At 42.7% G+C, this 25,513-nt stretch overlaps 1 protein-coding gene across 2 annotated transcripts in view; it reads left to right on the plus strand.

Moving 5' to 3' along the window:
- LOC114147956 (SH3 domain-binding protein 4) overlaps positions 1-25,513 on the plus strand; it is a 73,076-nt gene that overhangs the window by 26,848 nt on the left and 20,715 nt on the right. The window contains exon 2 of one of the 2 annotated variants that reach the window (XM_028022783.1): positions 23,694-23,907. In XM_028022783.1, coding sequence (XP_027878584.1) covers positions 23,790-23,907 — 118 coding nt within the window. In that variant the 5' untranslated portion in view covers positions 23,694-23,789. Of the gene's footprint in view, positions 1-23,691; positions 23,908-25,513 lie in introns of both variants that reach the window. The other variant, XM_028022782.1, reaches the window with a different exon arrangement.

Here is a 25,513-nt window from a genome sequence, read left to right on the forward strand (position 1 = left end):
TTTGCCTTTGTTCTTTGCCTTTATCATTGCCTTGGTATTTGTCTGTGCCTTTATCTTCATCTTTGTCTTTGGGGTCTGAACCCAGCTGATGAGAGAAGTGCGATTTGAAGCCACATGTTGCGGGGCTAATGGGTTGGTCCACATGCGCTGGACAGTCTTCGGACAGTCTTCGGCTCTGTGGCCCCTGAACTCTTCTTCAGCTGCAGAGTTCTTTGTCCATCTCGATCTTGGCTCGAAGCTGACTGGAGGATCCAACCAAAGGTTCCTCTTTTGCCCTCGCCTTTTGTAGGGTTTATTCACCCTTTTGGTGCATTTGCATTGGCTAGCACTGTTGCTGTGCTTGTTTCATTGGCTGTCTGCTTAGACAGATGATCTCATATCCATCTTTGTCTTAGAGACATTATGTTTTGATGTCTGTGCTAATGTTTCAGGATTGCTCAATGGTCCTCCTATGACCATTGCCTGCACAACCTTTTCTTTGCAATGTTTACGTTGTTCAACAATCTGTCTCCAAATAAGGCATTGATCATCTCTGCTCTCCTGTTAGCTTTTTCTTCCACCTACCATCTACCTCCAACATATCAGTGATCTTTAATTGCAGTTACACGTTTTACACCATCTCAAGTTCAATGTCAATCACATTTATAAATTTTTTAGCTTCTCTGATTTATTATTCATTTATAATTTTATGATAGCCATAACTTATTATTTACTCTTATTATAATCTTAATGTGTTATTACAGATGTACTCTGAAAAGAAACCAGTGTTAAGTGTTCTTTTGAAAGTAAAGTCTACCTCTCTTTGGCAGTAAATTGCATGCATTATTACATCATTTCCATTAAATCAGTGTAAAAAGGTCTTCAAACAATATCATTTACCGCAATAATTTTTGAGACAATTAATTGCTCAGCAAAATTTGTTATCGTGACAGGCCTATGCTCAACGCACACCTTTAAAAGTATCCATATTTGCGGTTCACATTGAGCTTTGGAAAAAGAACAAATATGGTAGCTTTTAAACTTGACTCATACCATGATGAATTCTCCCAAAAAGCTTGACTCCTCACAGGGGGTTGATATAAATGTCCATACTCAATCCGTGCTGAGATAAACTTCAGAGATCAAGCCCCAAGAGCGCATGAGGCGGCCAACATTGGTGCGCGTTCCCTGTTCAGTGCGTCAACTATAAGATTAATAAACCCATCTTTCAGGAATAATTCTGTTCTGCCAGTAGAATGCTCAGTGCAGCAGAGAGCTTGTAGTCCGACTTTAAAAAAAAATAAGATATTGGGGGTTTTTTTGGATCAAATGAAAAACAAACAATTGGTGGGGGAGCAAATAAAGCATGACTTATAATACACGGGGGAAAACCCTGGGATCTGTTTTAATAACAGCTTGTCACAATGTTTTGGGCTTCTCCTGGGATATCCACCCTACAGGAAGTGAACTGATGAAAATAAGGAGCCTCATAGAACACTCTGCAGGGACCATGAAGGAAAAGAAGAGGAGAATTGAGGAGAGAAAATAATTTCCTGTCCTTATTTGTGGTTAACTTTGTGCCGGTCATGCTGCCAATTGACAAGCCCCATCTCCCAAACACATAATGTCATTTAAATGATTTATATTTTTTTATTCAAAGCTACAGTCTAGCATAGGAGAGTCTCATCAATCTGATAGATCAAATAACTGAGCAGCAGCTCTCTTTTTTTTATCTCTTCCTGTTCTGTCCTGTAGGCAGCGTCAGCATTATTGAACTTAAGAGTGTGACATGAATAAACAAAGCAATTTAGCATTGTAGATGAACACCTGCTGGAGCAAATAAATGCCTCTGAGTATTAGGGTTCACTTCCAGATTTGTTGGTTGGGTGCAATAATATTACAGTGCAGCAATAATTCTTGTGAAACTGTCTCTTGTCTTGTAAAGCTCTATCTACTGTAGGTACTGTCAGATTTACTTTTTTTTTCAAGTGGTGTAAGCTATTATTATGATCCCAGGAGATGAAAGTGTTTGCTTCAGGCTTGACAATCTTTATGTTTGAGATTTAAAGAAAAAAAAAGAACGAAAGAAATTTTTGAATTGCTCAGTTGTGTTGACAAAGAGTGTGTTCAAATTCAGGGGCTGAATCATTTGAAGGACCCGATCTACATGGTCGACTGCATTGAGGAATAATTGGCAATTGTATTTTCAGATTTATTCCTGCCGTTACCTCGGCTTGTATCCTGTTGTCTAGAGGCAGTTTATTCCAGAGCAATGGAGCCACAACTGAGAGGTTACAGTCTCCTCTAAGTGACCGCCATGATTTCCTAACTGAGGGCTGAAGCAGATCCAGTAATGTGATATGTGATAGGGTTCTCTAATTAACCATTGCCAAAAAAAAGCGAATTGCAGTAATCCAAGAACAAAGTTATAAATAACTGTTTCAAAGTCCTCCATAGAAAGAAAGGTCTTTGCATTTAACAAATGTCTGGGATGGAAAAAAGTTAAGATTTTACTATCCATACACATGGTTATCAAAACTAAGAGCAGCATCTATTTTCACACATTGATTATTGACACAACTCATGAGTTATCAGGGCAGCAAAATCAATACCTTTGTCACAAGAAAAACAGATAGAACCAAATACAATAGTGTCTTTATTTGTGTTAAAAATAATGCCATCCACAACTTAACTTGACCTACTGTAGATAATCAAGGAGATGTTTAACTGAGGATGTCTGAGTATTTTAAAGGAAAACAAAGCTGAAAACCATAAGCATATAAGTGAAAGGAAATGTACAGTTTTATTTTAAGAGTCACAGTTTTATTCTAGAGAGGAAATACACATGAAATCTATGGTGAAAGGTCAGCTACACTAAAACTACTTTGTCTTCTTCTAGGGCACGGGTAACTTATCCATCCATTGAGTTTCTCTAAAGGCCTAGTCCATACATAACAACATAATGTTGTGTGGGATGCATTTGATTAGTTGCCTCGTTCCAGATAGTGATGGAGAGACTTTTCCTTTTCCTGCAGTAGCACTGGGAGGTTGGCAGCAGACGCTTTAGGACTTGCAGAGGTGTGGCTGTTGTTGTTGGACTTGTTCCAGCTTGTCCCGTACAAATCTGATCAGATCAGGAGATGAAAGAAGCTTCTGAAGCTGTAGTGTTTCTTCATGTTTCTGAGCATTTTATGCAGTATGCAGGGCAATATGTGGTTTCAGTTCTGATTATAATCTTTTGTTGTACTGCACTAACGATAGACATTTTTGCGAAAAAGCCACCAGTGCCAAGTGAGCACATAAGTTAAAATAAAAACCAGCATTTCTCACATGATGAATTCAGCTGAAAACAGGATTCACACACACTGCTTTGAGCTGTTTGAAGCTTAACTTTTATTGTTCATCTTTAAATAAGGCTCCTTGTCTGTGCTCATTTCTTAGCAGAAAACTAAGAAGACTATCTACTTGATTTCCATTCTCATGTCTACAGCTCCAGATGTAAGCAAAAAGTCTAGAACTATGTGGTTGCAGTAAAACCAGATACTTGTGCGCATTATCATAAGGTAGGACGGATTTACGGGTACCACAGATAAACAGAACACTGGCACTCCGGATCCATCTGCCGGCACTCCTGGCTCTAATGCTCGTCGGCAGCCTCCACCTTGTCGAAGGTCCGTGCAGCTATCTGACCGCTCACCTCCGCCTCTCCGTTGGTTCTTCTTATGCCATTCCCGGCCTCTGGATCCACCTTGATGGGTCGGCATACTGCGCCGTTCCCGGGCCCCGCCCTGACCGTTTTTGTTTATTTATGGACTGCGTTTTTCTGTTTTATTTCCTGGACTCTGGCCCTCCTTCCTGCGCCCCGCCGCCTACCCTGGATTGGTTGTTTTTTGTTTGTGGACTTATTTTTTCTTCTTCTTTTTTTTGGACGTCTTGAAGCCGCCCTTGGGGGTGAGGGGGTACTGTAGGGATTTGAGTTTTCTTTGTGTTAATTTTAGGTTTCTGTGTCTATTGAGTCTCCGTGTTGTCCTGTCTACCCCTTGATTGTTCTCAGCTGTGTCTCGTTCCTTGATTACCCTCTGTGTATTTAATCCCACCTGTCTTCCTTATTCCTCGTAGGGTCCTTGTCTAATTTGTTGTGTCAAGCTGTCTTGCAGTCTAGTCTTGTTTAGCCATCTTATTCATCTTATCTTAGTCGTTCTTGTCTTCCAATGACTGCTGCTGAAAACGTCACCATCAAGCGCTCCCAAGCAGGAATGAACCATTTCAGGGGGGTTCAGTGCAAATATGGATGTCTGCTTTTTGGTCTGGGAGGGGGAGCATTTGATTTTTACTGCTAAAAACTATTTTAGAAAACACAATATGAATATTTTTTTAATTGACTGCATCTCAATTTTTTTTATTTCTATGAAGAAAAAAAAATATATATATGTACTGTATATATAAAAAATTTGCTTGAGAGTTGCATTCTTGTTGTCAAAGTCTTTGAACAATATTTCTGCTGAAGCCAAAAAGCAATCTTTTACTATTTGAGTCTGAGAAAAGTTTTTTTTTTTTTTTTGCCCGTGCTAAGATCCATGCAATCTCAAAAGATGCCTCTATTAAACATTCTGCTGTTGATGAGACGTTACTGCTACCAAAGTGAAGCAATGAGTTGAGCAGTTTTTTTCTTTCTGCGGTCACTGCTAAGTGGGTAATTTTCATTGAATTTGGATATGCAGTTTTGAAATAGCTATCCAAGTTGCCTCAATTGAAGCCTGAGTGGGTTTTGCTTCCATATTAAGCAGAGGATTTGTGCCATGAAGAACATCACAATCATGTTCAGCCTTGCCTACAGTCGTCCTATGTCTGTCATGGTTTTAAAGCTGCATGTAACTTTTATAAAAAATATTTTTTTACATATGTGTTAAAACTGTCACTATGTCGTGACAGTATAGTATGAGATCAATAATCTGTGAAAAGATTAAACTCGTCTGCATGCTCCCAGGCTAACTAGAAGCAACCAATCAGAGCCAGGGAGAGGGTCTTAGGTAGTAAAGGGTCCGGCAACACCAATGCATCGGCGAGCTCACCCTGTGTCAGTTTGCGTTTCGCTATAAGAATGTCACGTGACTGATACAGAAACTGTTTCAAACAGACACGCGCTAAACTGTGTCAATAAGGAAGCATATCTGCCCACGGGATGCATCTGCCCAAAGAATCTCTTATGCTTTGTGGTTCCAAATGGATGGGGATCCTATGAGATACTGGGACAACCAGAAGAATATATGAAATAATACAATACAAATGTGATAGCATCAGTAGCTCAGAAAGCAGGTGAAGGAGCTCGATTTTTTCACAGATCACAATATCATTATACTGACATAACATAGTGACAGTTTTAAAAAAATATGTAAAACATATTTTTCATAAAAGTTGCATGCTGCAACTTTAAAGAATGCCAGTGCCAGTTCTCTGGTCACAATAGTCTGGTCTGACATTAAACTGTGCTAATTGTAAATTCCACGGCTTATGAAAGTCTGTGGTGACAGCCGAGTGATTAGACTGAGCAGGAATGTTATTAGAGAAGTCAGGAGGGAGAGGTCCTGGCATACCTTCAGCAGGGAAGCACACTGAGCTTCATTATGGCCTTCCCCAGCAACATATTACCAGAAAATACATGGTTATTTACCTCAGAGAGTTTTCCTGTTGTGCTTTCTTCAGTTTACAGGGACCCCACCCACTATTGTTTTGCATTGCATTGCATTGTTTTGGGAGTTTGTTAAGCTGAGCAGGGTGGTCAGGCTGAAGTCTGGATATCTACTCCTGGAGACTACCCAGAGTTTACATCTGACCTCTCCTTACCCTGTACAACCCCATCACTTTCCTACAAGTGTGCCGAACATTCTCCTCCATGGGCTGCCACCTTATCGTGGTGGAGGGGTTTGAGTGTCCCAATGATCCTAGGAGCTATGCTGTCTGGGGCTTCATGCCCCTGGTAGGGTCACCCAAGGCAGACAGGTCCTAGGTGAGGGACCAGACAAAGAGCAGCCCGAAGACCCCAATGATGAAGGAAAACCTTGGACTTGGTGTTCCCTCGCCCGGACGCGGGTCACCGGGGCCCCACTCTGGAGCCAGGCCTGGAGGGGGGGCACGATGGCGAGCGTCTGGTGGCCGTGCTTTTACCCATGGAGCCCGGCCGGGCTCAGCCCGAAGAGGAAACATGGGCCCCCCCTCCCATGGGCCCACCACCCATGGGAGGGGCCAAAGGGGTCGGGTGCAGTGTGGGATGGGTGGCAGCAGAGGGAGGGGACCCTGGCGGTCCGATCCTCGGTTGCAGAAACTGGCTCTTGGGACGTGGAATGCCACCTCTCTGGTGGGGAAGGAGCCGGAGCTAGTGCGTGAGGTCGAGAGGTTCCGGCTAGAAATAGTCGGTCTCACCTCGACGCACGGCTCTGGTTCTGGAACCAGTCTCCTTGAGAGGGGCTGGACATACTTCCACTCTGGAGTTGCCCAAGGTGAGAGGCGTCGGGCAGGAGTGGGCATACTTGTTGCTCCCCATCTCGGCGCCTGTACGTTGGGGTTTACCCCGGTGAACGAGAGGGTAGCATCCCTCCTCCTACGGGTGGGGTGACGGGTTCTGACTGTCGTTTGTGCTTACGGGCCGAACGACAGTTCAGATTACCCACCCTTTTTGGAGTCCTTAGAGGGGGTACTGGAGAGTGCTCCTCCTGGGGACTCCCTTGTTCTGCTGGGGGACTTCAACGCTCACGTGGGCAGCGACAGTGAGACCTGGAGGGGCGTGGTTGGGAGGAACGGCCCGCCCGACCTGAACTCGAGCGGTGTTCTGTTGCTGGACTTCTGTGCTCGCCATGGATTGTCCATAACGAACACCATGTTCAAGCATAAGGGTGTCCATATGTGCACTTGGCACCAGGACACCCTAGGCCGCAGTTCGATGATCGACTTTGTCATCGTTTCATCGGATCTGCGGCCGTATGTCTTGGACACTCGGGTGAAAAGAGGTGCGGAGCTGTCCACTGACCACTACCTGGTGGTGAGTTGGCTCCGGTGGTGGGGGCGAAAGCCGGTCAAACCTGGCAGGCCCAAACGTGTTGTGAGGGTCTGCTGGGAACGTCTGGCGGAATCCCCTGTGAGACGGAGCTTTAACTCCCATCTCTGGCAAAACTTCGAACACGTCCCGGGGGAGGTGGGGGACATGGAGTCTGAGTGGACCATGTTCCGTGCCTCCATTGTCGAGGCAGCCGATCGGAGCTGTGGCCGCAAGGTTGTCGGTGCCTGTCGCGGCGGCAACCCTCGAACCCGTTGGTGGACACCTTCGGTGAGGGATGCCGTCAGGCTGAAGAAGGAGTCCTATCGGGCCTTTTTGGCCTGTGGGACTCCGGAAGCAGCTGATGGGTACCGGCGGGTGAAGCGGCATGCGGCTCGGGCGGTTGCTGAGGCAAAAACTCGGGCGTGGGAGGAGTTTGGAGAGGCCATGGAGAAAGACTTCCGTACGGCTTCGAGGCGATTCTGGTCCACCATCCGGCGTCTCAGGGGGGGGAAGCGGTGCAGCACCAACACTGTTTATAGTGGGGATGGTGTGCTGCTGACCTCGACTCGGGACGTTGTGGGCCGGTGGGCAGAGTACTTCGAAGACCTCCTCAATCCCACCAACATGCCTTCCACTGAGGAAGCGGAGCCTGGGGACTCTGGGTTGGGCTCTCCAATCTCTGGGGACGAGGTCGCCGAGGTGGTTAAAAAGCTCCTCGGTGGCAAGGCCCCGGGGGTGGATGAGATCCGCCCGGAGTTCCTTAAGGCTCTGGATGTTGTAGGGTTGTGTTGGTTGACGCGACTCTGCAATATCGCATGGACATCGGGGGCAGTTCCCCTGGATTGGCAGACTGGGGTGGTGGTCCCCCTGTTCAAAAAGGGGGACCGGAGGGTGTGCTCCAATTATAGAGGGGTCACACTCTTAAGCCTCCCTGGCAAGGTCTATTCAGGGGTCCTGGAGAGGAGGGTCCGTCGGATAGTCGAACCTCGGATTCAGGAAGAGCAGTGTGGTTTCCGTCCTGGTCGTGGAACACTGGACCAGCTCTACACCCTCGGCAGGGTCCTGGAGGGTGCATGGGAGTTCGCCCAACCAGTCTACATGTGTTTTGTGGACTTGGAGAAGGCGTTCGACCGTGTCCCTCGGGGAGCCCTGTGGGGGGTTCTCCGGGAGTATGGGGTACCGGGCCCTTTGATACGGGCTGTCAGGTCCCTGTATGACCGGTGTCAGAGTCTGGTCCGCATTGCCGGCAGTAAGTCCGGCTCGTTTCCGGTGAGAGTTGGACTCCGCCAGGGCTGCCCTTTGTCACCGATTCTGTTCATCACTTTCATGGACAGAATTTCTAGGCGCAGCCAAGGTGTTGAGGGGATCCGATTTGGTGGTCTTAGGATCTCATCTCTGCTTTTCGCAGACGATGTGGTCCTTTTGGCTTCATCAGATCGTGATCTGCAGCTCTCGCTGGAGCGGTTCGCAGCCGAGTGTGAAGCGGCCGGGATGGGGATCAGTGCCTCCAAATCCGAGGCCATGGTCTTGAGCCGGAAAAGGGTAGAGTGCCTTCTCCGGGTCAGGGGGGGTGTCCTGCCCCAAGTGGAGGAGTTTAAGTATCTCGGGATCTTGTTCACGAATGGGGGAAGAAGGGAGCGGGAGATCGACAGGCGGATTGGCGCAGCGTCTGCTGTCAAGCGGGCGCTGTACCGGTCCGTCGTGGTGAAGAGAGAGCTGAGCCAAAAAGCGAAGCTCTCGATTTACCGGTCGATCTACGTTCCCACCCTCATCTATGGTCATGAGCTTTGGGTCATGACCGAAAGAACGAGATCACGGATACAAGCGGCCGAAATGGGTTTTCTCCGTAGGGTGGCTGGGCTCTCCCTTAGAGATAGGGTGAGAAGCTCAGCCATCCGGGAGGGACTCAGAGTAGAGCCGCTGCTCCTTCACATCGAGAGGAGCCAGTTGAGGTGGCTTGGGCATCTGGTCAGGATGCCTCCTGGACGCCTCCCTGGTGAGGTGTTCCGGGCAAGTCCCACCGGGAGGAGGCCCCGAGGAAGACCCAGGACACGCTGGAGAGACTATGTCTCTCGGCTGGCCTGGGAACGCCTCGGGATTCCCCTGGAAGAGCTAGAAGAAGTGGCCGGGGAGGGGGAAGTCTGGGCCTCCCTTCTGAAGCTGCTACCCCCGCGACCCGACCTCGGATAAGCGGAAGAAGATGGATGGATGGATGGATGGATGGTGCCGAACATTTGGATGGAATTAACAGTGTAACAGCGATAAAGCAGCTTCCTGAGTTAACTTTCCTGATAGTGCCTTGCAAAAGTATACAAACCTCTTGAACTTTTTCACATTTTCTCTTGTTACAATCACACACGTCTGTTTATTTGACTGGGATCTTGTGATAGAGCAACAGAAAGTTTGTAGCAAATCGGATTACTGAAGGCCTTTTTCCAGCTATTGCTTTCTTATTGCCAGTCTTTCCTAAAATTTATGCTGTGCACAATTAATTTCTGCAGGACTGTATGGTTCTCAGAAGACGGCCAAATTGGGATATTATTGATGAATACTGCTGTGGCTTCATGGTTTCTAGTTATCAAATGTTTTCACCAGTAAGTTCAGTCCATTTACCATTTTGCATCTATCAAGCAAAATAGATTTTGACATAGACATCTGCCCAAGGATTCTCCTACAACCTGTTCTGTTTTGTTGACCTACAATGACCTCTGGAAACATTTTTATTATCTTCTTTAAAATGATAGCTGCAAAAACAAAAGGTTTTGGTGCACAAACCAGCACAAATGTAGCCGAATTGATTGTCATCAATTTTGTCTGATTTGGGGAAGGTGGGGCGGTGCTGGTTGACCTTTAGTAACCTCTGGAAGCATATATTAATATCTTTAAAATAATAGTGGCTAGGGATGTGCAAAATGGCACAAAATTCATATCACAATATACAGTATATTGTGACGGATGGCGGTAACAATATATCAAGACATAATTTGTATGAAACTTAACGAATAAAATGACATACTTACTGAGTGGAATGTATATATTTGTAATTTTTAAAACTTGTTTAATACTCGTTTTTGTGGATATTATTTGTACGTAATATGTAACTGTTTTGTTTTATGTTGCTGCCCATCATTGCCAGGTCTTCCTAAAAAAATCAAAATTTAAGGTAGTAGTAGGACGAGGTAGTCTCAGTGGTGACTACCTTGTTAAATCAAAGTTAAATAAATAAATGAAAATCTATCTCTATATAGGAACATAATAACTTTAATTTAATGGATGCAAATTCTGCTGTTTCTTTTTATGCTTTTTGGAGCATGTTGTCAGCTGCCTTGCTTGGCATTGCTAGTATTCAAGCACATGCTTTGTTTTAATTGGGTAAAACAAATTGCTTGTATCTCCTATCTTCCACACACTTTGTAGATTACAGTTTTCTGCTCTCCCACTGTCTAAAGAGACAGGGTCATTTAAAAACCCCACAATTTTTTTTACTCTGTGCACTGTGCACTTTTAAGAACTTTTAAAACATGTTTCGGTGTGGTTTTGTACAGATCGTCACCCCGCCCCACGGCACTTCCCTGGTGTCCGACCGTGACATTTTACCCCTTGTTTTAAACTTTGCGCATCCTGGCAGGGGTGACCGATCCTGAATGCTCTTTTACCCCACTCTTTCCCGTTGTCCCGAGGGTGGCAAATGTGACATCTGCCACCCTCCTTCTGACAGAGGTTATACCCAAACCAGGTCGAAATTATTTACTTTCTTTGAACCTACATTTTTAACAAACTCTTCCCTTGCACTCTTAGCCACGCTGCTTCCCACTTGCTCCGTATTAATTCAGGCTGGTTATGTCATCTACAAGCATTACTGCAATTAGTCGGTAGACTTCAGATCTCTATCGCATGCCAAATTTCTACCGTTTCTACCATATGCTGTATATATTGCGCTTTCCTAATGGCACAAAAAAATATATTCTCCACAAATACTACAAATGTAGCATTTATAGCATTTGTGCTACAAATGTTTGTAGCACAAACATTTGACACCAATTTTATTAGATATGGGTTTTATGGGGGGCTGGTTGACCTTTAAACTTCACTTAATATCAATAACCAAAGCAGCACAAACAAAAAGTTTTACTGCACAAACCAGCACAATCGTAGCACAAATGTTTGACACCAATTTTGTTAGATTGGAAAAAAGTGAGAGATTTTTCTAATTGGTTGTTTTACAGACACCATCAAAACATTTACTTATTACCAATAAACAGTTGGGTGTTTTTTTTTTTTTTTGCTCTTGGACTGTTTCAAGCAGCACGAAATACCCAGGACAAAAACATGCAAAAGAATTAATTTTGCACAATAGTGGAGCTTTAAAATATCCACACTCTACTCCGCCAGGTCATTAGAAACAAACACTTTTGTAAAGATATAGTCGTGATAGGGAAGAAGTACATCCCAGACTGAACAGTATTAGTGAGGATGAATACAGGCAATTTCTAATGTGTTGGCTATATGGTGGTACATGATGGACTGTATTATATGAGACATAATGGATCAGGAGAGAAACACTGCGGACCTGTCAGAACCTATGCTGTATACAATTATCACCCAAGTTGTAGTTTTGAGGATTCATGTTATTGTTGAACAACCACAGCCCTCTTGTCAATCCATAATGTTAATAACCTCTGAAACCTGAATATTTAAGAAAGTAAAAGTGAGATTTTGGCTTTCTTAGGACATTATTTATGTGTGCACAATTATTGGGCAACTATTAGTGTGCAGAATTATTATGCAACTGAATTAAAACTGAAAATTTTCCCATCTCACTTGTTTATTATCACCCATTAAAGTTGAAGGTGAAAACTGAAAATTGACAATTAAAAGTAAATTTAAGATGACAATCGTCTCATATTCAGTGTGAACAAATCAAAGGAGATTTTTGTTGATTACAGGAGGCACAGGGTAAGGTCAAACCCTATTTCCATCATGGAAGAAGTGGAGGTGGTTGAGGAATATAAATACCTCAGTGTTCATCTGGACAACAGCCTGGACTGGAGATGGAACAGTGAAGCATCTATAAGAAGGAACAAACCAGACTGTACTTCTTCAGGAAGCTAAGATCCTTCAAGGTTTGCACCAAGACACTGTCAATCTTCTATAAGTCTGTAGTTGAGAGCGCAATCTCTTCTGCCATCATCTGTTGGGGCAGCAGCATCAGAGCCAGTGACCTAAAAAGGCTGAACAGCCTGATATAAAAGGCTGGTTGTGTTCTGGTTCTGTTCTGGGGATGACTGTGGAACCTCTGGAGATTATTATTTTTTTATTATGAATTTTATTTTACGTTTTCAAAGTTTAGAACATATAGATAAAGAAACAGATAAACAGGGCCCAGGTCAAAGCATGAAACATTGCAGTTGACATATGGTGTACACATACAACACATACGTATATACAGTACATAGCCACATACAAGAGTATACATACACACACTAGAGGGCGACCAAGGGGAGAGTCCATGGAAGAGTTTGTTCAGCTTAGTCTGGTCTTTGTAGAGTGTTCCAGGAAGGGATTCCAGTAACACGAAAAAGTGTCTTTAGAGCCTGTATGAAGTCTCTCCAGCTGTAGTATGGACATCATGTCCGTCACCCACAAGTGGAAGGAAGGAGGAACAGAGGACCTCCAGTCTCTCAAGATTAGTCTCTTGGCACCAATCACTCCCAGTTCCAGTGACTGCTGCATTGCAGCGGGTATAATCCCCGGCACTTGAGGGCATCCAAAGATTATAAATCCTCGTTCAGGTTGTAAGGAAGTCTTATATGCCTTGGAGTACCAATCAAATATTGCCGACCAAAGACCAGTTAGTGAAAGGCAAGACCAAAAAGCATGAGAGAGTGTGCCTTCTGATATGTTAAACCTGTCAGACATTGGGGAGGCAGAGGGGTAAATCCTGTGCAATCTGACCTTTGAATAGTGTAACTGATGTGTCATTTTAAACTGAATTAACTGATACCTGCTGTTTATTGAGCAAGAATGGATTTTAGAAAGGCACCTTTTCCACAAAGGTCCAGGGATTGTTATCCCCAGCTCGTTTCCCCAGGCCTCCCTGATTTTTGTGGTGTGTGCCACAGTGCGGTCACCAGATAGATTTATAATTCTTGTAATAAGATGCCTAGAGTCAGGGGGGTTCCCTAGGATGTCAAAAATGCCTTGCTCAAGCAGAAGAGTGTCGCAGCTCTCAATCTTTGTCTTAATGTAATGCCTGACCTGCAGATATTGAAAAAAGTGTGAATGGGGTATTTTTCTTTTAATAGGCTAAATGATGCAAACTTGTTGCCAGTATACATGTCCTTAATTGTCACCAATCCCCTTTCCCTCCAGTCGTGATAAGCTTTGTCCTGCCAAGGAGGTAAAAAACTGTGGTTAAAACATAATGGCATCTGTGCTGATGTATTTGGTACTCCTGATTTGATTTAGGATTCTTACTTTGTGTTTTAACACAAAGTTCAGATTTCGATAGGCTTCTGGTTTTTCAAGGCAGGCAAAAAACATAGCTGGTAGGGAGGAATTATTCACCAGTTTGGATTCCATCTTGAGCCACAAAGGAGTATCAGTCGCTGGGTTACCCAGGAACCCCTGTTGCCAGAACATTAGTGCTCTGATGTTGGCAGCCCAATAATAGTGTTTAAATACAGGTAGGCCCAGCCCTTCCTCCTCCCTCGGCTTCTGTAAATGCACTCTAGAAATCGTAGTGTAACCCAAGTGAAATGTTGAGTTCCATTTTTTGGTTCGCTACTATTGCCCTCCAAAATCTCGCGGTAGTTGATTATATAACTGCAATTCTCGCGAGATTTACTAAACAGCCAATCATTGTTGAGCGTCTGAGTCACATGTACCACCGTCAGCTCATTTGTTGGGTATATTAGCTGGAGCAAAAAGCATGGAGGATTAGAACAAGTTTGGGAGAGCAGAGCTGCAGGTCGGTTAAGCGCAACATTCTGTTTTTCTTTAATCTTGTATGATGCTGATAAAATTGTACTAACTTTAGGAGTCTCCGGTCGTAAGCTGAGGGATAAGAGAAACACAAAACCGCTTGTATGCCTTATGAACTGCGGAATTGGTGAGTCATTTTATGAAGACTTGGCGTTAGTTGATATCAATTCGGATGCTCTATTGCGACTCTGAACAAACAAATTGGAGAACAATGAGATGCCTTAAATATTAAAAGTATTTGCTTATTTAGATGATTTTTGCATTGTTTGTTGTTTGTATGGAGCATATTTATTGACTTTTTATGAATAAGATTTATCTAGAAAATTTGTACTTGGAAATGCATTGATTAGGATTATTCATAGTGCAATGAGTGCCGATCATATTTTTTGTGTGCACACTGGAATGTTTGATTATATATATATTTGAGACTGGTCCTGCTTTATTGTACAGGCCAGGTTCGATGGCGAGCTGAAGAATCAGGTCCAAGAGCCTAAAGGATTTCACCTGTGGTGTTAAGATTTGGTTTCCCCACCAGGCTGGTGGGAGGCTTCCTGCAGCCCATGAACAAAATTGTTTCCACTCTGATCTGACTTTTGTCAGCATATGAACTGTAACAGGCACTCTAAACTCACCTGACCCTGTTGAACTGCCTCAGTTCAGTTTTCAGGAGTTTTATGAACTGAATGGTGTGGCTTGTTACTGGAACTGTGGAACTGATTTGTTTTTTTTTATTTGTTAATTTAATTTGTTTTTTTTGTGTATTATTTCCATCCATCCATCCATCCATCCATTTTCTGTGCACCCTTGTCCCTAATGGGGTCGGGAGGGTTGCTGGTGCCTATCTCCAGCTACGTTCCAGGCGGGAGGCGGGGTACACCCTGGACAGGTCGCCAGTCTGTCGCAGGGCAACACAAAGACAGACAGGACAAACAACCATTCACACACAAACACACACCTAGGGAGAATTTAGATAGACCAATTAACCTAACAGTCATGTTTTTGGACTGTGGGAGGAAGCCGGAGTACCCGGAGAGAACCCACGCATGCACAGGGAGAACATGCAAACTCCATGCAGAAAGACCCCGGCCGGGAATCGAACCCAGGACCTTCTTGCTGCAAGGCAACAGTGCTACCAACTGCGCCACTGTGCAGCCCTGTATTATTTCCTTTTATTTTAATATGGCCATTTAAATGTTTTTTTTTTCCTTTCCTATTGTAATGTAAATAATTAATCACTGTGAATACAAGGCACTCACATCTGCAACTTCTAGTCTGTCTACTCTTTCCTGAGCCGTATCTAGACTTCTAAGAACTAGCCCATTGACTTTGTTGGTCATGATCTATTTTTAATTATCTAGAAATATAGTATACTGGTTACACAGATATGCTACAGTAGCATTTTTCCCATTCCACATGTAGGATTGAATGATCGAGTTTAAGTCTTTAAAAAATGGCTGCTGTAAGATAAATAGGAATATTTTGACATAACTACAAGAACCTAGGCAGGGAGATCATTTTAACTGAATTAATGGGAATCATTGACAGGGGCAAAGTTTTCCAGTACTCGATGTTTTTGCTTTAATCCTGGCGTAAACTATGGAAAGTTTAGTTTTGTATATAAGTTTTGAGTCTTTGGATATAGTAAGTAGGTAAGATGGCTCTCAACCACTTTGAATGGTACTTTTGGTAAAAATCCAGATGGGTACATGTTGGAAAGACACATCAACTCACTCTTTGACCAATTGATTGTATACCCGGAAATTTTACTAAAAGATGTAATCAAGCTGAGGAGGAAGGGGACAGATTTTACTGTGTCATATAAATATAATATTACATCATTGGCATATAAACTAATGAGTGTGTCAACACCACCGGCTCGAAGGCCTTCAATGTGCGGGTGCTCCTTTATTTATCGCCACAGCAAGTGGCTCTAGTGCAATCGCAAAGAGCGCTTGTGACAGCAGGCAACCCTGAACTGAGCACTGCAGGCGAAATGGAGCTGACCGATCATTATTTGTCAAGACGGAGCACATGGGTTCTTGATATATCAGTTTCACCCAGGAGATGAAAGTCTCGCCGAGCCCAAACCTGCGCAATGATTCAAACATATACGGCCATTTGACCTGGTCAAAGGCTTTATGTGCATCAAGGGCCAGAGTAGACTCATTGGTATTTTTATGATCAAGGTATGCAGTATTAAGTAATCGTCTTACATTGAAAAAAGACAATCTGCCAGGGATAAACCCTGTTTAATGAGGATGGATAATAGATGCTAAGCATTCATTCAGTCTATTGGCCAAAGGTTTTGTGATTATCTTGTGATCAACATTTTGCAGTGCCTAAAAGCTAGCAGGATTTTTATCCCTTCCCTTTTTAGGAAGAAGACAAATGTTAGCCACAACGACAGATTCTCATATTGTTGTGCTGGTGCTTAGTAAGTCTGTATTTGAAGAACTCATAAACAGACCAGCTAATGGCTGTGGAGGGCATCTGGTAGATGACCCTCGCTTGTACTCCCTTGAAGAAGCTTTGCAGGCCGCCCAGCCTGAAACCATCTTGAAGGCGTGGACCAGACCTGAGATGTGTCTGTGGGCTCCCTGGCTTTTGGCTGGCAGAGCTGAGGGTGTGAGACTCCTGAGTGTTTGAGCAGGGTCTTGCAGACGTCCAGAGGCGTGGTGGCTGCCGCTGCGAAAGAATTTTGGGCTGTTTTCCATCTTTTTTTGAATCAGACATTATTCTAAGTAAGAATGGTGCAAGAGGGTCATAAAATTTCTTATAGAAATCCGAGCCAAAGTTGTCAGGCCCGGTCACTTTGCCAGATGGAAAGGACTTTATAGTGTCTCTGACTTCTTGAAGCGTCAAGTCAGACTCAAGATAGACCCTGTCAGATTTATTCAGTTTACTCAGCGAGAGGGAATCTAAGAAATCATTAAAATCAGATTGTGTTGTATTATTCTCGGAAGAATACAGCTTGGCGTAGAACTCTCTGAATCTGCGATTTACAGTACAGACCAAAAGTTTGGACACAACTGTGTGTCCAAACTTTTGGTCTGTACTCAGGTCAGACCAAAAGTTTGGACACACCTTCTCATTGAATTCAATGAGAAAGTGTGTCCAAACTTTTGGTCTGTACTGAGAGTCACTGGTTTCGAGTTTATAGTGCCAGTTACCATCACGTACCTACAGATAGGGTCACTGACAACAGACAATGTCTGAAATGGGATATTCTTTCTCAATAACATGACCACACCGCAAGAATGTGAGGTGAATGGCGACTGGTATATTTGAGACACCCAGCTACACATGTCTTGCATTTTTTTTAATATGGGTCTCTTGCAGAAAAATAATGTCTGCAGCTAAGGACTAAAGAGGGGGAAAGTGTTTAAAAACTTTCCCCCTCTTTATTGCACTACCAAGACCTTTTACATTCCACAAGATCAGTTGCAGATTTCTCCCATCTGTCCGCCCACCACCGCCAACATCAGTCATTGAACAAGTATATTGTCAGAACTAGCAGTTTTGATGCCTTGTGATACAAACAAATAAAACATGTGCATCTGGGTAAAACATAATAGACACCCCCCCGAATTCCTCCCCTCCCACCTCCCGGCATCTCCTGAACACGACGCATATCTTCCCACTTTAAACAAAGCAGGAGCTACAGGACAGATAGCGGACTGAACTCATTGAAGTCACGGAACTTGATTCCATACCCTCTCAAGGCTTGCATCACGTTCCGAAATTAGCGGCGCTGGTTCATTACTTTGCTGGTGTAATCTGGGAATATCAGAACTTTGTTCCCCTTGTATTTCATCGGCTGCATCCTGGCAAGGCGTAGAATTTGCTCTTTCGTCTGAAAGTGATGCATTAGGGCTATGATGGTATGTGGTTTCTCACCCGCCGCCGGCTTGGGCCACAGAGATCAGTGTGCACCGGTCAGTGGATGCGGGAAATGTTGCTTGCCTAGTAGTTTGGAGATGAGCTTAGAGACAAACTCCGTTGATCTACCTTCTTCTGAGTTTTCTTTTATGCCAACAATTTTGATGTTATGTCTTCGGGAGCAAGCCTCCAGGTCCAGTAACTTAGTTTGCTGCTGGGTTACAAGCTTTGTGAGCTTCACACATTTTGTTTCAAGTTCTCCTAGATGCTCCTCGTGTGCGTTGGTTTCTAATTCTTGGCCGACCATGCAGTTCTGCAAGTCAGTCTGTTCAGCAAGGAGAGATTGGAACTTAGCTTCAAAGATGTTGAAGCGCTCATCCAATTTCTCAAGAATTGACTCTGACATAGTTTTACATATTTCCTGGCACATCTCGAGCATCTGGGTCTTGTCGCCCAGAGCACAGTCTCTGTGGCCCGCTGGTATGGCCACTAGTAACATTAGCCTTATTAGCATTAGCACCGCCAATGTATCCGTCCATAATCTTGTTTGGAATTTGTGTCTTTCTTCGACAGCGACATGATGCCTGGTGACTAACCAAGGATGCAATGTCGACAATGCCAGGTCCTAGGTACTTTTATTGTGGTATTTAGTGATTTACTTAGAGATGTGGTGGAGAGCGCATACCAACATGTCTACATCTTACAGCTGCGCACTAGTGCCCCCAACATCTGGAGATGATTATGCAAAGAATTATTCTTTATAGGATCAATGAAATTATGGACAACCCTGACCATCCTCTTCACAATGTTATCTTGGGAAGGCAGAGCAGCTTCAGTCAGAGACTTATTCAGATTCAGTGCAGTACAGACCGCTGCAGAAGATCTTTCCTGCCGATAGCCATCACCATCTTCAATAACTCTTTGAAGAATTTTAGGATTCAAGGATTTTTTTTATTGTTATACCACCTTGCTTGTTGGTGGTACAAAATTTTACTCAGGACCCAAATTAAGAAATTTACTACACAAACACACACAAAAAATGATAAATAAATAATAAAGTAAGGGATGTACATCTTTGTGTATGTAAATCATTTATGAAATGAAGCTGTATTAGGTGCAGCTTGAGTTCAGGAGTTTGACAGCTGAAGTGGAAAAACTTTTCCTCAGCCTGTTGGTCTAGCTTCGGATGCTCCTCACCCTCCTGCCTGAGGGGAGAGGCTAGAACAGAATGTGTGCTGGATGGGAGGAGTCCTTTATGATGAGGAGCGCCCTCCTGCTGCATTGTGCTGTATAGAGGTCCGAGGTGGAGGGAAGGCTGCTCCCCACAGTGTTCTGTGCAGCCCCACCCTCTAGAGAGCCATCTTCTCAGCAGCAGTGCAACTGTTGTGGCACACAGTGATGCAGGTGCAGAGAATCCTCTCCACCACACAGTGATAAAAGCTCCTCAGGACTGAGTTCCCAAGTCTAACTCTCCACAGCTTCGTGAAGACGTAGAGACGCTGGTGGGCCTTCCTGGCCAGACGGGAGATATTGGCACTCCAGGTGAGGTCGCTGGATATATGCACACCCAGGTACCTGTAGCTGGAGACCGCCTCCACAGCTGCTCCTCTGATATACAGGGGATGAGGAGGATCCTTGTTACTTCTGAAATCCACCACCATCTCCTTGGTCTTCTTCACATTGATGCAGAGGTTATTGTCTCTGCACCATTGTGCCAGGTGTTCGACCTCCTCTTGTATTTGGACTCATCACTGTTTGTGATGCATCCCACTACTACTGTGTCGCCTGCAAACTTCACTGTATAACAGCAAGAGTGTCTTGCCAAGCAGTCATATGTCAGCAGAGTGATGAGGAGGGGCTGAGCATGCTGCCCTGCAGCGAGCCAGTGCTGGGGGTCATGGAGGAAGAGACTTTGTTGTGTACTGCCGCGGTAGAATAATTCTGTTAACTCAATGAAACTTCGAAATGTAGATATTATTAATTTAGTGCTATGCGCCACAGCAAAGGGAAAACTCGAAGTAAAACTCAGAATCACTTCTATCTCACCCTCTGTGTCACGCAGACTCGTTGCCACAGCAACTGACCACAATGCCATTTTGTTTTAGGATTCAACACCAAGAAAATAGCACTCATGATGCTATTTTGCACTAAAAACAGAACATTCAGTCTGTTGCAGTAGTATGTTTTTGGGCTTAATGTTTTATTAATAAGTTATCGCTGTGGTAGATTATAGCTACCATTGCTATTAGCTAATCCAACACAGCAGTTTGTGCGTTGTTTCTTTTCTAAATTCTTTACACATACAAACTGTAGCTCACAACATGCACATTTCATTAAAAATCTAAACAAAAAAAAATGTATTGCCATCTTATTTTTACTTATAAATGAAGTTGGTGCACCGCTCAGTCTGCACAAAAATATTCATTCATCTAAAGCCAAGTCTATCCTTGACATCCCAAGCAGTTTTAGAGTAATCTGGCTTTGATATGAGTGATCGACCACTAATGCTTGGTTTAAGTTGCAAAATCCCATCTGAAACCATACAGTGCCATAAGTTGCTAAAAGAAGGCAAGGAAAGCAGAAAAGGAAGTTTCTAGCAGGACATCCACAAAGCCAGTCTTTTCTTTCCGTTTGAAAAGAGCGAGCGGATACCCTTCTGTCTCGTAGTTTGAAGCAAACCTTTCAGCTCCGGTGTTGGTCTTTCTTTAGCTATTATTTACTGCTTCAATTGAAAATCCACTTCAGAATTGAAAATACACTGTTTAAGTGTAGAAATGTAGTCATCCATGTTGACGTCGGAAGAGAGGAGAAAACAATAAATATATTGCTGCACTTCACTTATTTATTGTACAGAATGTACAATAAATAAGTGGCTCTTACTCTGCAATATCACAAGACCAATGTCTGGGATCATGAGTGCCCCCTGCCATGAGGCAAGAAAACTGCCTGCCTCACCTTGAATCGTTTGAATCGCTGTCGTTTATGATCGCTCCTCAGCACACAAATCACGTTACACATACAATTGGCAACAAAAAATACAGTACATTATATATATAAGCTAAATTATGGATAATCAGTTCATATATTAAATGTTTTTTAACCATTTTATTGGCAATGTACAGACAGGAGGAACATGCTCTCAGAATGGCAGCCAGCGCAGTTAGTGAGAGGTTGCACAATCCAAGGTGAGGCTCAGCTCGCTGCTGCCTCACCAGCTTCGCTTCTGAGTATTTGAATGGGAAATTGCGAAAATTCAGCGATTTTGAGGAAAAAATGATCAGAATTGGTTATGGTAAATGAAAAATAAATACTTTATAGTACAAACCACAGGGTGAATATAGCAATATAAATTATTTTATCATTATGTTATTTAAATCTGGAGAAACTCACACAGAGAAAAGCAGCAGTTAGAAAGTTTTATTGACCCGAAATTCTTTGGCGCTCGGACACCGGCAGAAGTCATGCGTGCTGAGAATCGCCGTGAGCTTGGATGATCGGCTCGGGGCGAAGCTCAGGGTAGTCTTCCCCCCGGTTGGACACTGTTGGTGGAGTGGAACCTGGAGATAAAGGAGCCTGGAGGGAGTCTGGAAGATGCCCTGGAGGATGAGGGTGGAGACGGGGAGGAGGTGGGTCGAAGCGCGGCTTAAGCAGGTGGACCTGTGCTTGTTTGGCAGGAGCTCTTGCGTGGTGATTGGCTGGAGCGGCGCGACAGTCTGGTGCTGGTTGGCTGAGGCGGAGGCGTGGTAATTAATGCTGCCAGTAGGTTGAAGAGAGTCTCCCAGCTTGAATTTACGTCTATAGACTACATCACTCATATAATAGTATTAGCCAATATAATATAAATAGCCATTTAAAGAATAAATCATACTAATAAATTAACATTAACAGTAAAAAAAATTGTGAAAGGAAACCATTTATTTTTCTTATATTAAAAAAAGCTTCTTAGGGTTTTCTGTGTGTTTTATATAAATACTACAAACACAGTGTCCTGTTTTGTAGTTCTGAAACGGGAACTTCTTTGTAGAGAAATATAAAAAAATTAGTAGATGAATCGGCACATCCACACTAAATCCAGTACCAGTGCTATGCCCAAACATAACATGCAGAGAAAAGACTCAACTACTTAACTATTAAAGCCTAGAAGAAATTATAAATCAATTAAGCTCCTCTTCCTGCTGTCTCGATATAACCACAACTTTTCTTTAGAAAATTCTGCCTGCCGTTGCAAATGATCTGATCCAAATAGTAAATTCATCACTTCCATCAGGTGTTTTTCCTCAGGCTTTAAAAACAACAGGATTAAACCACTGATTAAAAAGAACAATCTGGACAAATCACTATTGTAGAATTACAGGCCAAACTCTAAAGTGCCATTCATCAGCAAAGTTATTGAAAAATCGGTTTTAATAGTATAACCAACTGCTTTAATGTCTATCAGTCTAGTTTCCATAGTACTGAGACAGCCTTTATCAAAGTGTTCAGTGACATCCATCTAAATACAGACTGTGGAAGAACCACAGTGCTGGTTCTGTTGGACCTCAGTGCAGCTTTTGACACTGTTGATCATGACATATTACTGAATCGACTGGTGAGTTGTGTATGACTCTCCGGTCCAATCCCCAACTGATTCAAATCTTACATAAAGAACAGAGATTTCTTTGTTTCAATAAGTAACTTCTCATCGAAGCGGACAGAAGTCACATGTAGTGTACCCCAAGGTTTAATCCTAGGAAAATTAGCGCAATAATATTGCTTGTGTGTTTTTTTGTCATGTCTGTCTCTCTTTCTACCAAAGAGATTGGATGACAAAAAGCTTAGTTACTCATGTTCAGATAATGGGTGGAGAGCTAAATACCAACAAAAATTAAAGGGAACTTTCAACACATGAATTCCTATTTTGCAAGTTGAAACACTTTAAAAAGGGGAAGTCTGAACTCCTGTTTGTTTTACTCTCATCACTCTGCATGAGGCATGTGTTTTATTTACACCGGTGGACATATCTCTCAACAGTAATGTGACTCCATAAGCACATAGTTCTCTTTTTCTTCAGTGGAACAAAGTGATTTAGTTGGTGTCACAAGATATACCTTGAAGGTTTTATTCAGCTCCAAACAAGAAGAATCAACATATACATCAGCATCAGGACCAGTGTAGGGGACCCTATTGGCTATACTTAGTCAATAGGGTTGCTGCTGCGCGTCCTCCATTCTGACCATCCCACCACCTGTGGGCTGTCACAGTTATTAGTTATGAATTAAAGTTAAACATTTAAGGTATGTCAGGCTGCTTTGTTTCATTGACCCATATCTGCTTGGTAAATTTTTATTCAACCATGTAAGCTTTCTTTACTTATACTATCGAAATATTCAGCCTCTGATGTTGCTGTGGTCAAGAGAAAGAGCTGGAGATCATCTAGAGCCTTGCAGGATCCATGGGAATTAACAGGAGTTATGATTATGTTTATACTAACACCATCTCAAGGATTACATATTAAGTAAAAGTTAGATTTATCGGAGCAAATAAACAACTCTTGACAAAAAAGCACGCCCCTAATATGTTCAAAACTGGCATAAATTTTTAAATCTGTTTACTTGTTTATATCCCAGTTCTGTACACATGCATCTGAACTCCTGAAAAAGAAGCACATGCTTGTAGGCCTTTAAGCTCCCTACTGAACACGACGTACAGAATGAGCTGACAATTTCCAAAGTGGGTTGAAATGCTCTGCAAAATAATTCAAACATCAGTACTTACTTTCAAACTAAACACTCACTGATAATGTAAATTGCTATCATTTTGAACTCTGTGTTTTTCAGAGATCCTGGACAGCTGCTGACATCCATTATTACCTGGAGATAAAAAGTGCCCCAGAGTTGTCGAAGTCACCGCATTGTGCTCGGTGAAGGGCCTCATCATGGCCGCTCATCGGATCAGAGCCAACAACAATACTTCTCTTCCTCGCTGCAAATCGGAGGGGACACTCATCGATCTCAGTGAGGGAGTGTCAGAGGCTAGTCTGACAGATGTCAAAGGTCAGCATTCCACATCATAAAATTGTGTTATTGTTGAACTTCTTTTAATTGAACTACAGATTGGAACAATTTCTATATTTTAGAATAAATTGTGATGTTAAAAACATTAAATATGTTAATATGCTCTAAAAATCCATTTAAGTAAGAATTAGTTCTGCATAGATAATAAACACTAAGGACTTTGATCTTGCAACTGTTCAAATATAGTTTAGGTGTACATTGCCTAGTAAAGAGGTTAGGGTACTAACTAAAATGTCATGATGTAGGTTGGTGTAGTGTTGGACACAAACACAGAGAGGTGAAGGCCTCTCTGTGTTTGGGTTAGGGTTGATGATATAAGCTTAGTTTATATCATCAAACTAAGCTTATATCATCAAGCTTAGTTTGATGATATAATGAAAGAAGATTAAAATAAATACTGAAAACTACAAAAATGCACAAACCAGGGTGAAGACAAAAAATAAATCCAAAACAGTTCCAGCCAGGAGACACAAGTCAAACGCAAGAAAGGGTTTGACACAAGCAGACGTGAGGATCTGATAAGTAGTGGAAGAGAATGAGAGGATTAAGTACCAGGAGGTTGAGAGCTGGACAAAGACCAGGGCTACAGGAACACAAAAATGAGACAGATCTAAGTATCATCAAATAATGATATTAGGAAACACAAGGCTGAAACAAAAATGACATAACTGATGAACGAAGAAAAACAGAAAACAAAATGATAACCCAAAACCCAATATAAAACTGTTCACATTTTGTAAATTTACAACAACAAAACTTCAGGGGGATTTTATCTCATAGATAACTAAGAAGAACATGGTTTCTACAAATAAAAATCTAAAAGTATTTTAAAAGTAAAAGTAAGCAAATGTGTTCAGTGCCTTTTACTTTGATAACCCTGTGCACAATTCAGTGCAACCAACTGCCTTCAGAAATTACTTAATTTGTAAATCTAGACCAACTATGTGAAATCTAATCTCAGTATGAATACAACTGTTCTGTTTCCAGTCTCAGAGGTTTGCTAGAGAACATGAGTGACCAAACAGCATCACAAAGACCAAGAAACACACCTTTGGTTTGAAATGTGAAGAGATAGTAAAAGCAGAGTAAGGTTATAAAACAATATCCAAGCTTATTCTGTTTACTCAGTCCAAGGCATGGTGCACCTAAAATCCTATCAAGACAAGATTATCTATTTTCGTCAAATAAAGTTTTTTATTTTTATTTTTTGCATCTATACTAAGTGACCGGAGACGAGGCATTAATCACTCAGGAGGCCAATGGTAGCTCAAAACTCTACAACTCAGTTTGGAGAATCTGTCAATATGACAACTGTTAGCATCCACTCTAGTAGGCATGGGCTAGTATTTAAGTGACTCAGTTGTTCCTGTCACAACTTTTTTGGAATGTGTTGCAGACATCAAATTCCAAATGAGTGAATATTTAGCAAAAAAAATAAACAAATAAATAAATAAAAAAACAGCAAAGTTTATCCATTTGAAGATTACATATCTTGTCTCTGTAGTGAACTCAACTGAATATAGATTTCAATTAGGGTTGTAAATCCAAATGAGAATCCTTGATAAGAATAGATTTTTACGGATGC

This window comes from Xiphophorus couchianus, chromosome 7 (genome assembly GCF_001444195.1).
Source record: "Xiphophorus couchianus chromosome 7, X_couchianus-1.0, whole genome shotgun sequence".
Classification (NCBI taxonomy): Eukaryota; Metazoa; Chordata; class Actinopteri; order Cyprinodontiformes; family Poeciliidae; genus Xiphophorus; species Xiphophorus couchianus.